The following is a 13,368-nucleotide window of genomic DNA, read 5'->3' as shown; positions in this document are numbered from 1 at the left end:
TGATACAAGGCAGGTGTGGGGAAAACACAGAGCAGGGCAGGTGAGAGGAAGACCACATGAACACAGGAGGAAAACAGAGCAAACAGAAAAACAAAATTCAGAAACATAATTAGGCTCAAGAAAGCACCAAATGCCAGCAGGCCAAATGCAAACAAAACACACTGCGCTACTGTACAGAGATAAACAGATATCTAATATACCTAAGACATACAAACTAATTCCGAACCATGTGAAGGCAAAATTATTACTTCAGCTCTGTATGCTCACGTGTACACAAACTTATATGTCAGGACAAAGGTTAACTACAATAAGCAATAATATCTCAACTGGTCCTTCAATACAATACTATCTTATCTGTCCATCCTCCACTCAGTCCAGACTTAACATCACAGGGAGGGAAAAAGCCGAGGGCCTCTGGTGGACTGGTGGAGAATGGCGGCTAGGGACACAGAGTCAGACTGCGAACTCAAACAAGCTCAATGACCATAAGAAGAACTGGAATTAATAGACACACAGAGTGAACACAGGAACCCAACAGAACAAGAAAATCAAAAACACAACAGCGGGATATGACATGGGAGGTCATTGGATGAACCATCTGTCTATCACTGTCTTACCTTGGGAGGCAGCTGGATTCATGAGCTCACGCAAGAATCCTCATAGGATGCTGATTGGTCCAAACCACCGGTGGTTCGCACACAAGCAAATAACTTGAAACCTGAAAACATGAAAACATGAATTCTTGTCGTGATCTCGCGCAATCCAGCTGCCTCGCAAAGGTAACATTATTTCTTAGACACACACACAGTTGTCATTTTCTAAACAATCCATCAAGGACCAGATTAATGCGAAAACATACAGGGGAAAATAGTGTGTGTGCTTGTTGGAGTAAGTGTGTGTTTGTGTGTGTGTGTGTGTGTTTGAACAAAGCACACGAGGTGCAATTTTTCATGACATGGTAGCAACAACACAAAAAACAAGACAAGCTGTGTTATTGTTCTCTTTCTAAAGGACTTCTTCATTCCAGCAATGGCTGTATCTTATTGCCACACACATAAAACAGGTGTGGTTCTTCTGCCCTGTGTTGCCTTGATTTCACACTGTACAGGCAACATGTTTAGATCCTGGTAACTTCCACTGCTTCACCTGCTGCTGGGAACATAACCAGACTTGCAGTATGTGCCTTGCTCAAGAGCTCTTCAAAAGCACATACTGAACAACAAATTACTCTCTATTATTGCACATCCCACATACATTCCAGTGGTACATGCCAGCTGCATCTCTGTCAAAAGCTTGTTTCATTTAACCTTTAAAGCTGGTATTTGCTATGGGCAAATGCCAGAGCAGACAAAGATGTTCATGTACAATCAGTTTCGATCCTGTTAAAATTGTTCTCTGCCGTTTCACATACAGTTTATGTCCACTTGATTTGGAGACCAACATAACTTTTTTATACTGATCCATCTGCTGTTCATATTTCCCAGTGATGCAAAGATTTTTTTGTTTGATTTTTGTTTTGGTGTATTCTACATACCAACAGTGTCTCTTTGAAATTATGTTTATATACTACTTGTTGTTTTCCCCATTATGTTGGCCTGGCAAACGTAATCTCTGCCAGGATTATATCGACATTGGCCTCTGGCGCCAGAGAGCAGAGTTTACATCCTGAATCCTGTGCACAGGTATATAGGTCAGGTATATACAACAAAAATACTTTGGTTAAGGGTAGTGATGGTGTTTGTTAAATGTTTGTTAAATGTTGATAAACTACAGACTTTTTTCTGTATTAGTTGTATTTCTGTATTAGCATAGGGCATTTTTGCAATATGCCAAAAATATTTTCTCATTGTGTTGAGTGAAAGCGTAATTCAGCCAGCATTATGTTTCCTGCTAAATGTATTTGCTGTCACAATTTAGTATACAAACATCATTTCTAGTAGACAAAGTTGCTACATACACACATCTAAAGATGAGTGCAGAGTGCAGAACATGTATACCTAAATGAATAATGTTTTCTGTAATTTTAAGGATCTGAGGCACATATTTTTAAAGTCTTTATTGGCATACAAAAATGGACAAAAAAAGGATTTGACACTGAAAATCACCAGCTGTACAATCTGCAATCCAAATGTAAACCCACCAACAAAATTCAATACTATACATTATCATAATAATTGGGAGTGTTGACTGACATCACACAGCACTGATTTTATTTATATTATAAACATTATATTTTTAGTAATAATTAGCTGAAAACCATACATTTTTAAGTAAAGATAAGTCAGTGTGTGAATTTACCCGTAATTTATATGGTCAAATGATTGATTGAACCTCAAACAGATAAGAAATATTGTGTTTCAATGGCAGGAAAATAAATGTATAAGCCCTCAGTCATTTATTACCTGTTAAATGATCAACTGATCAGCTACCACGCTTGATTAAAGTAAAGCGAGTAGCAAGTTGTGAATAGCATGGCCCCAAAATGTATTTCTCACTGTGGAGATGGTTTGTAACGATTACACCTGTCTCCAGTCAGGTGAGGGTCGCAGGTGAGCGTGTAGCGGACCTGGAAGCCGCCTTTATAGGCCCAACAGTTGAAGCTGTGTGTCCCCTGGCTCAGGTACCTCACACATGAGCCTAGACGGTCGTCATAGGTCACGTCCTTATCCCAGACCTCGACCTTCAAACCCAAGTGTGTATCCACCTTTATGAAAAAAAATTAAAAATTTCAAAACACAATTACTCATTAAAGGCTGAGTTGAAGATCATCCTGAGTATGTTTTACATTTTTACAGCCTGGTACAAAAAAAAGGTTTTGGTCTCTATGGCTAATTTCCCCGTTATGCATAATTAAGGGCATGGCCTCTTTGAATGACCGATGGGTGCCATCACAGACAAGTCACCACCATGGGAACAACGTTGGTTAGGTAACGTAACCATGGCATAACCCCAGATTCACATGAAAGTTAATTGTTACATTTTGGTTGCCTAAAAAAGTCTTGTTCAGTGTTTTGTTGTACTACTGTGATGTCGGATGTTCAGTTTTTTCATGTAAGTACATTTTGTTTTCATGGTTTTAAGCATGTTTTTCACTTGCAAAAATTAGCATTAGCATTATCACAATTAATAGATTGTAAATGCACTGTGCTAACCAAGCTAGCAGCTAGCATTAAGGTCAGTTCCACCTCTCGTCCAAATATGGTCACTTCTGGCTTCATGAATCCAAGATGGCGGTGGCGGTCAAATCTCGAGGCTTCAAAATGGGAATCCACAAACCAGTGGGTTTTGGCACAGTGGCTATGTCCATTTTTAAAAAAAAAAAATCTATGCACAGATTTAAGATTGCATGTGTAAAACACTGTTGGCTCAACATGGACAATTTAAATAAGGAACAAGATCGATGCAGGAGAACCAGAGATATCGTCTTTTTAATTCCATGCATTTGTCTAAACCTGGCGCCTACATTACCCACAATGCAACTCAATTCATTCAACTGTACAGATTTTGGTGTGATGCCAGTAGTGGCCAATGTAGCCTGGAGCTGCTAACCTCAACCTCAACCTCACTTCTTTCTAAGTCCACACCCCCTGAACTTCGAGTCTTCAGCCCCAAGCAACACTGGCTCAAGTAACATTATTGGAAGCAATTTATCAAACTGTGCAGTATTTTTTTTACATGATTCAGTAGTTCTCTCCAACACCTGTAAATAGAAATATCAAGAAGATTCACTGACCTTGCCCAGATCATAACGAGCATTCCACCAAGGGTAGTTTGACCTGATCCAACGAGTCCTGCGGTAGTTGGACCCAAACCACATCTTGGCATACCTGAGAATTAGAAAAAACAAGGAAAAATAAATAATTAAGTAATGTTTGAGTTTGATATATGTCAGTGCCAGCTTAAAGACTGTGTGACAGTTCTAATAAAATCTTGTTTGCGATCAGACTCTACAACATCAATTTGAGGCATGTCATATTGCGCAATTAATGCGTGGTTAGCGTAAGAGAGGAGAGTCATGGTGTCGGCTTGCATCATCCATCTGTACCGTTCTTGTTTTGAAAATACAGCAGTCCCACAAACTTTTTTTTTGTTTTGCCTCCATCGTTTTGATTTGTCTGTGTGCCTGTTTGGGATGGTTTGTAGACATGGGTCTACAACATCAGCATTGTGAGAATTTAGTCCTAAATTTCAGACTTCTGTCAGAATTTCGCCTCAGGCTGTCTTTAGTTAACCTCTGTTTTGAATTGACGACCAAAGATTTGACCAAGTTTCTCTCATGATTGTCAACATTCATCTCAGACAAAACAAAGTGTTAATGAGCTTTATGCACCCCTCAGTCTTGCCAACTGGATCTCCTTTCAGACCCCAGGCTCGGACGATGGTCACCACCAGTCTTCCTCTCCAGGCCCGTTGGGGACAGCAGTTGGGAGCCAGGTTTTGAATGCCCCACCCACAATATCGTTCTCTGGGTGAGTTAGGCACAGCGTTGTCTGCTAAGTACTGCTCAATGGCAGCCTTCATTCCGGCCTTCTGCGTCTCATTTGGCACCAGCTCGTACATTGGTCTGAGGGAATACCCAACAATATCTGGCTGGTCCTTGAGGGTTTTCAGCCAGTTCACATAGCCCAGGGAGTCATTATGAGTGAGTGAAAACTCCCCTGACCAAAAACTGCCTCCTACCACCTCTGTTTGATGTTGGTGGAGACCAGAGCTGTATGAGTTGGACAAGCCCTGGTTCTGTAGGACACTGGTGCAAGACCTTCGGTTGCCAGATAATGTCACCTTCCCCAGACCTACAGAAACACCCAGTGATAAGCAGGAGTGCACCTGGAGGATAGGAGGAAAAATAACATGTTATTTATGGCCAATGGTTGACAGTGCTCTCCATCACCATCATCAAAACACCAAAAGAGGGAATATCTATCTGGGAGAATGGCGTTCATCCCCCCAGTAAATGACACACTATTGAGGATAACATGCAGTTTGGTGTAGCAGCATATAAAGTATTTACATCATTGTTTGAATGTGCTCAACCCAAAAATATGTTCTTTCTTTAAAGACAGTGTAACAACAAGTGTGATAGTGTGCATATGGAGTGTGTGTACAAATATGCAGTTTGGTTACTGTGTCCAGACACGTGTACTACTAACCTCATTTGAGGAGAGCCCGTTCAGTGTGGACAAACAGGTACGTGCAGCTGTGACTCGCCTTAGTCGTCCCCCAAGATGAACCTGAAATGAAATACAATGTTGTTGAGACACAAAAATATTGTTTTTATTCATGAAATAAGGGAATAAAAATAGTATGTGTGTGTGTTTTCACCTGGCGGATGTAGTGTGTACCGTAGGTATGTATAAGTCTAGTGTACTGAGCCCTGGTATAGGAGTTGTAGGAACTTGGCAGTCTCACCAAATCTTTACTGAACTCGGAGCTGAGGGGTGGTGTGCTTGACACACGGTAACTAGACTCAAAGAGACACACGAGTAATTTATCTGTGTATACAAACATAACTGAAGAATCAGTAATTCTGTTGTGATGCAGGGGTCTTCACACCTTACCTGTAATGGCTACAGGTAACCCTGTGTGTGCTGAAGGAGTAGCGGTCCTCTCGTGTCCTTCCTGTAGCAAAGTTATATGCAGACGAACGTGTTCCCCCCACCACCAGGTTGGCCGAAACAATTTTATTTAAATCTAGGCCAAGCTGATGAAAACAAAAGATCATAATATGTTTGATGTTCCAACTATAATCACCATGGTATAGTATATGAAATATAACCATTAATTTATAAAACCATTGTTTATTTGAACACTTTTAATTTAATATACTGTTGTGTAAGCATTGAGGACTAACATTAAGGACAGCAAATTGAAAAGTTATGTGCACCTTATTTAGGAAACATGGTGCTTGATTGATGATTGTTTCTTCAAAACAAGTTTAGGAAAAACACTCAAGTGGTGATTGAACATCAACAATAGCAGTGAAATGTTTCCTACCTTCCAGTCATTACTGTCCTGGGAGGTGTAAGTGTTAATCAGTGAGCTGTGGACACAATTTATAGAATCATCATTAAAACACTTTCATTACAAAAGTAATTTTTTTCAGACTGTCAAAATTTATATTCACAAGTGAAAAGAAAATAGGGATTTTCAACCATAATTAATATGTGATAAATGTCAACAATTTAGAACAAGGAATACAGTGGCTGCATGAGTCTGTGTGGTTAGATAGTAATCACAAACACTCAAATGCGTATAAAGAGGAATGACTCTCATTTTTCAGTACATTTCAGGTTGTGTCACTTTGATGAAAGATTTCATGCAGAGACACTGATTGGATTAAATAATAAGTCACAAAAGAGGAGAAACCCCAAAAGGCTCAGTTTAGTAAATACGGACACAAATTCATAAGTATTTACTGACCTAATTAAAAATATGAAAATGACTGATATAACCCTTTGAGTGATTATGATGCTGTGCAAAACAATACCTGACAGAGGTGTGTGCACTGCTGTAGAGGTCAGTGTTGCATCGGCTTAATGCACGCCAGTCCACTGCAGAGACTGGCAGCTGAAAAAAAAGGTGAGAAAAGCATGATTAGCATCTACACATAAAGTATGGTCAACTCTTTATGTTGCTGCAGAATATATAAGTTTGTGTTTGTGCCTTTCTGATTTAAATTACTTTCTGCAGCTTGTTTCCTTGAAAAGGGTTGGAGCAGAGGGTACAGGTGCCGCTTGGAGTGAGGTAGGTCCTCACATCAACCATGTAGGCTCCTTTTCGCTGCAGTGTGACCACATCAAAGCCCTCTCCCACCAGGTTGTGGCCTGGCACAAAGGGAGCAGACTCACACTGGCTGTAGTTCCCAATCTGACAGGAGAGAACAGGGGAGTGGTGCGAGAGAAAGAGGAGGAAACTCAGGTAGAGAGGGGGTGAGGGTGAAATGGAGAACATGGCTGGAAGCAAAGAGACACTGAAATGTTTCAGAGAAAGACAGAGACAGTGGAAAAGGAAATCAGTGAGTGTCATTTCAACTACACATAATTATTAATGAACGCAACAAAAACAAATGTACAAATGTTTGTTTCTTTATTACCTTGTTGTGGGATGAAAATGTTATTTTACCTCTTTGTATCCGTGTATTATGTGTGCTATGATGTCAATTTAGCAAACTATTGGCCTTGTTTCAGTCTAGACCCTGAGTCATGAACTTTATTTATCAAACAAGCACAGCAGCCTGGAGGTGCCTAACTTGGCAAATGTCCTGCTATTCTCCCTCCCTCTTATATCTTCATCGTGATGCCCATCTACCATTTTATTGGACTCTTCTTCCTCTTTCTTTTTCTCCTTCTCTCAAAGTTCATCCAACTCTCGCCTGTCTTGCCTCTGCTAGGAGCTGATTAGGTGGTCTTTGCTGCTATCAGCTGTCACTGTCACTGTATACCTTGAATGATAAACTTCCACATAAAACTAAAACATCAGAGAAATCTTACTCTTGAGTTTGTCAGATATCATATTTGATGTGTTAAGCACTACAAGTGAAAATCCATTAACCTCCACCGTGTCACAAAATCACATAAAACATGTGATGACAACTGAGCCTACTCCACCTGCTAAAGAAGACTGTGAGATGAAGTTGAAAGCTCTAAATAAGGTAGTAAGTGGACCTTAAGATTATTTTGTCAAAACTAAATCAAACTAAAGTAAATCTGCATGAGCAAATACTACTGTCTTGTGGAAATTGTCTGAAAACACTAAGCACACATATGAAATAATACATAAAACACTGCTGGGTTGAAGATTAAAAAAATGTTATTGTACAATCAAGAGACAGAACACACAAAGATTTGCATCAGTTCGTCTCAGCGAGTAAAAAGCAACCCTATCCTATTATAGTTGGAGAAGGAACGAAGAAATGATCTGTGATTGGTCAAATCATACAAATTTATGGATTACAGCCGATGGCAAACAGCCACAAGATACATGTACATGTATTTTAACTAGGAGCCACATCACCTAAAGACACAAATCAAGGAAGAGCCTCAAGGCATATGTGGCCTTCGACCCCTCAACATGTCCTGTTTATTCCAAGACACAGAATGGTACCTTATTTGAGCCTAAGCCAGGATGGAAAGTGAGGGGTATGGGCCTCTTAAGACACATTCCTTCTCTCAGAAACATGCACACATTGGCCAAGGAGAAAAGTAATGATTATCCTTACACATCTCTGCACATTAAAATGATAAGACTTTGACCTTTGGTCTTTCTTCACTTTTACAACTGTAAGTGAGTGGAACTTAATGTACAGTATTTATTTTGTAATTTGTGTCAATGAACCCTTTAAATGTTCATCATGCACATCTTTATTTTTTGTTTATTACGTTCATGTTTATGATTACCTGTTCAGGTATCAGCAGGGTTTCTCAATGTTTCTCCTTTGCAATGTGTCTCAGTCAGTCCCAGGATGTTGTGTGATAGTCAAGTCTGCAGGTAACAGCAAACATTGTGGTCATATTTACTATATATTTACATATTTACATATTTACTTAATAGCCAAACAACTAAGACGGCTTTGTCATAGTAAAAGACTCCCAAAAACAGCACAAACAATTAATTTAAAGATTTATTGGAAAAACATGATATTAAAGCACAACAACAATGTGAGTTTATCACATTTTTGGGGATGGGAGGTGGAACTCACCACTCAATGTTGGAGAATAATATTCTAGAAATCCCAGTATTCTCTGTAATAATAAAAGTAATCATTTTTTGCCAGACGTATTGCTTTGTTATAGACGGTCATGGCTTCTTTGTACATATTACAGTGAACTGTGAGCCTAATTTTCCTCCATTTTCTCTCAGATTCTGTTGATCTCATTAATGCTATTATTGTTTAACCATGGGGAGATTCAGTCAGTTGACCTCTTTTTAACTTTTAGTGGAGCAACAATATTTAAAGCAGATGTCAATGCACTGTTAAAATTTTAAATCATGTAATTTAAATAGCAGTCATAACTGTATGCCTAAAATGTTTTCAGGCTTGTCATCAAGGAGTCTCATTTGAACCAAAATTTCCCTTTTATTCAGCAGGAAATAATGGGCTTAGGGCTGGACTGCAGCCTTATCCTAAAAGGCTGCAGTTTTTGTACAGTAAGTATGTTTATCATCATCATCAGTTGCTAGTATTGTCTGGTTAAGGAAGTAGTGGCCCACTACACAATTGCTTATCAATGTTTACACTCTTTCATCTTGAGATAAGACTGTATGTAGTGTTCCTATATGATTTTATGACCAGTTTCTCTTGTATAGACTGTGAAAGCAATGATGGTTTATTACTGTTGGTGTGGTTTTCCTCTGTTGTGTTTTAATTGATATTCCCACACAATTTTATACACCTGTTCCAGGCATTGCCAGACCTACCCAGCTATTTGCATGCTATGTATATTGTTTCTGTTGTTAACCTGTGTTATCTCATTATGTTTTTGTATTGGTCTTGGCTGATAGAGTATTTAGTATATATTAATCAAACCCTCTGCTTTAAAGTTACCACCATAGTGGAGATAATTATAGCACCTGTGTAGGCTATAAACAAAATTAACCCAGTTAGTTGTGGTGGAATTATGATCACTTAAATATTACTGACTGGTTATTGATTTAAATTTTAATTCTCAGTTTTTTTTATGTTAATTGCTTGAGAACAAAACAAAAAATCCACTCCTGCACACATTTACTAAATAGCTACGTCTTGATCAAGCGACCTTCATCAGCCTGCATATAAATACATACACACATGCATTCACAGAAAGATCAGCCAATCCTTAGGAACCACAAAATGCAAGATTATGTGTTGATTGTTATCATTCAGTTAATGTCCTGAACCACTACACTGACTTTGATTCAATCATTCAGAGCCAGGCAGCCTCAGAATAACAGAATAATTTACAGTCACTGATGTTTTGCTGCTGATGTCAGTTTGAGATTAGTCAATCTAATGTAAGACATAATAGTTGACATAATTGTTAAAAGAACCAAATAGTTTTCAAAACTTCTGATTTCAGCAAATACCCCCAATCCCAATATACTGAACTATGATTATCATCTCCTAACTTTAGTTAAGTCTCTTGCAAATCTGTGAGACTTTTTTGTCCTTTTTTGTTGATAAAGTTTCCAGCATCGGAGCTCAAATTATGCTCTCTATCTACTGCATCATGCAGAAGTTAATCTTTGGTTCTTAAATCTTTTAAAATTAATTATCAGTCTGACCCATTCAAGACTCCTGATGTCATCTTCCTACAAAAAGTTAAAAAGAGGGATCTACCTGTTCCAAATGCCCAAAATGTTGATTTTGCTGCTCCACTGCCAGTCATCAAAAACAGAACCAACAGTAGCAAGATCTCTAGCTCTTTGACCTGAGACAAGCAGAGTATGGCAACTTATGAGGAAGCAAGGAAAAAGAGGGGAAAGCAAATAAAAAGAGATAAGATAGTAAAGTCAAAGCAGAAAGGGTGTAAAGCTTTAAGGAAATGACCTTGGATTAAATGACTGCTGTTAAAACAACACAAACAAAAAACATGCTTGGAGGAATGAGTCCAGAGAAAACTTATAACAATGCAAATCACTGGCTTATAGGTGCCATATGTAAGAATTTTGAAGCAATTTACATGTATTAATCATTTTTTATTGCCAATGAGTGGACGGATAGTAATATAACTTAAAAAAATGAGTGACATTCATGGTTCCCACATTGTAAATCCTATTGATTTTTGGATTTACAAGGAACATTTTTTCTCTGGTGCTACTAATGCTAAAATGTCTGCTGTACAATTACAATGATATTGGACACACACATTTATGTTTAGATGAACTGTAATAACTTTGGTGATTTCTTTGCTTTTCATTATCAGGCAAAAATATTAATTTGTCTTATACTCTGGTTTGTAACCAACCCTGCAAAATTTAATCAAAATAGAAGGTAAACATGGTAAATAGAAGGTAAACATGGTAAACATTATACCTGCTAAATGTCAGCATGTTAGCATATAGCTCAAAGCACTGCTGATGTCTATGTAGCCTCACAGAGCTGCTAGCATGGCTGTGTAGACTCTCAGACTCTTTGATGAAGAGTGAGAAAAACACAAAACACATTCTGTGAAACAGAAATCATTATTATTTGATACTCAAGAACTAATGGAGCATAGTGTTAGTTTGGGCAGAGCACTGAAGTCCTGTTTGTTTCAGCTGATTGGTCTCAGTTGTTTTCAATATGCTCATATTCACTGACTCATTGGCAGCTGTGTAGCCGGTAACATCCGATCACATTCATGCAAGTGATTGGACATTTGAACCTGACACTGTCACAGCTCACTCTGATGATTTCTCTCTTGCCAATGCAGTTTGCTGCTGCAGCTCCCTCTACAACCCCAACCTCATCCTTTATGTGGTATTTCATATTGTTGATTTTAACTTAGATTTAATGTCTACGTATGTCTGTTAGGTGGATTAATAAACAGAATCCTTGTCGCTGCTCAGATTCTTGGAAAGCTCTTTCAAATAGCAAAGCCTTTTCTCAAAATCTAACTGTATAACCATTTGCTATAAACTGTCATTCCTTGACATGTCTCTGACTGAATCGTCTTGCGTAATAGAAAGACCCCTTCCATCTTGGTATCTCAAGTTCTGGAGAGAAGTCAGGAGAAATGTCATGTTTGTACACAAGTTTTTTGTTTTATGTAAGGTTACAAGCTGTACAAGCTGTCTTTCTTAAGTTTTAAGATGCAGCTCATGTTTCCATATGCTTTATTTGCACAAGAAGGTATGGTAGACATTATTGATTTGACACAAGTGAACTCTAAATAAGCACCAACAACCATAAATCTGTAATTGGCAATCTCAATGGAAATCACAGGATAACCCCATCACCAGATTCAAAACCTGCTATCACTCCTAAATTATATTTTAATACATAGTTTAACACTAATAAACCACTGAATCAAAATGATCAATGTTCATCTGTAATGTTAGAAAACTATTTTTTCAGTCATAAAGCAGGTTTCTTTTATAAGTCAAACACTTCAGTTGCATAATGTGAATATACCTCTAATTTTAACCCCACTGCCACACAGAATGATGACCCTCAAATTATGTTCAGTGACAACTTCAAGAACGTAATCAACAGATCTGACATCACACTTAAAGGACTAGTGTGTAGGATCTAGTGGCATCTAGCGGTGAGGCTGCAGATTGCAACCAACTGAATACTCCTCTCTTCCACCTCCTCCTCCAAGCGTGTAGGAGAACCTATGGGGGCCACGAAACTCACAAAAAACGCAAAAGACCCTCTCTTGAGCCAGTGATTAGTTTGTCAATTTTGGGCTACTGTAGAAACATGTTAGCCTCGGTGGAAGAAGACCCACTCCTTATGTAGATATAAAGGGCTCATTCTAAGGTAACAAAACACAATGATTCTTATTGTCAGGTGATTATACGCTAATTAGAACATATTTATGAGTATTATATTCCATTTCTGCCAAGTCTGTTTCGCTAGATGCCACTAAATTCTACACACTGCTCCTTTAAAGCAAATAATCAACAGATCTGATATCACACTTAAAAGCACATAAAAGGAAAGCGAGCAGCATTTGTGAATAATGTGACATCCAGAATGCATCTCTCACTATGGAGTTGGGTTGAACAGGTTGCACTTGTCTCCAGACGGGTGACAGAGTGTACTGCAATTCAAATCTGCCCCTCTTGGCTGGACAGGTGAATCTTTGTGTCCTCACACATAGAGACAGAGCACAATTAAGTCTCGCCCACACCCGGAGAAGAAAACAATTCATCGTCCACAAATGTATTGTTTCTTGTGCAAAAAGATGTACATATAACATTCAAAAGATACACAAATTATTAGCAATCAATAGTAAACCGTGACATGTAAGTTAAAAAAGAGTAGAGTAGATTATAGTTTGAGTAAATAACCCAACAGTAAAATAAAAATGACACTATAACTGGGTCAAAACAACCCCTTGTCTTAAGTGGCTTTCTATGTAACATTAACTCAGTATTGTGTTGGTACTATATTGACCCAAACTGAGTAAAATTTTAACCCAGTGATTTTAATGTGTAGTAAACAGGGGCTGTGACTCTCGTCTCCCATGACTATTTATCTGTAAAATTCACTATACCTACTGTATTACTATATTTGCTGACATAATTCTAATTTAATTATGATTTTTTTTATTCCAGGGGATTTTACATTTTATGAAGATGAAATCCTGCATCATGTCTGACATAACAGGTTTATATTGACTTTAATTTAAATCACTCACTGTCCATTGGAAGAATTGATGTTTTTGTTACTTGACACCCGCC

The 13,368-nt window shown here is 38.3% G+C and overlaps 1 protein-coding gene across 1 annotated transcript; it reads right to left on the bottom strand.

The window, feature by feature from the left end:
* Positions 1-2,060: 2,060 nt before the first annotated feature.
* LOC121884258 (perforin-1-like) lies at positions 2,061-6,951 on the bottom strand. Its single transcript, XM_042392967.1, has 9 exons — positions 6,682-6,951; positions 6,488-6,567; positions 5,995-6,040; positions 5,559-5,701; positions 5,323-5,461; positions 5,151-5,231; positions 4,331-4,827; positions 3,734-3,827; positions 2,061-2,704 (listed from the first exon to the last, which is right to left on the bottom strand). The coding sequence occupies exons 1-9, from the start codon at positions 6,949-6,951 to the stop codon at positions 2,492-2,494; spliced, it is 1,563 nt and encodes a 520-aa protein (XP_042248901.1). The 3' UTR covers positions 2,061-2,491.
* Between the last annotated feature and the right edge of the window lie 6,417 nt (positions 6,952-13,368).

Source organism: Thunnus maccoyii, chromosome 2, assembly GCF_910596095.1.
Source record: "Thunnus maccoyii chromosome 2, fThuMac1.1, whole genome shotgun sequence".
NCBI classification, from domain to species: Eukaryota; Metazoa; Chordata; class Actinopteri; order Scombriformes; family Scombridae; genus Thunnus; species Thunnus maccoyii.
Note: the sequence above shows the minus strand (reverse complement) of the source record. Positions and strands in the feature narration are given on the sequence as shown.

What these genes read in the sequence shown, in the direction of transcription:
- LOC121884258 (XM_042392967.1), bottom strand. Translation starts at nt 6,951, where the DNA reads ATGTTCTCCATTTCACCCTCACCCCCTCTCTACCTGAGTTTCCTCCTC. An exon ending in AGTGCACACACCTCTGTCAG is followed by an intron (nt 6,041 to 6,487) that starts GTATTGTTTTGC and finishes TTGTGTCCACAG; the next exon opens with CTCACTGATTAACACTTACA. An exon ending in CCAGTTGGCAAGACTGAGGG is followed by an intron (nt 3,828 to 4,330) that starts GTGCATAAAGCT and finishes TCTAATTCTCAG; the next exon opens with GTATGCCAAGATGTGGTTTG.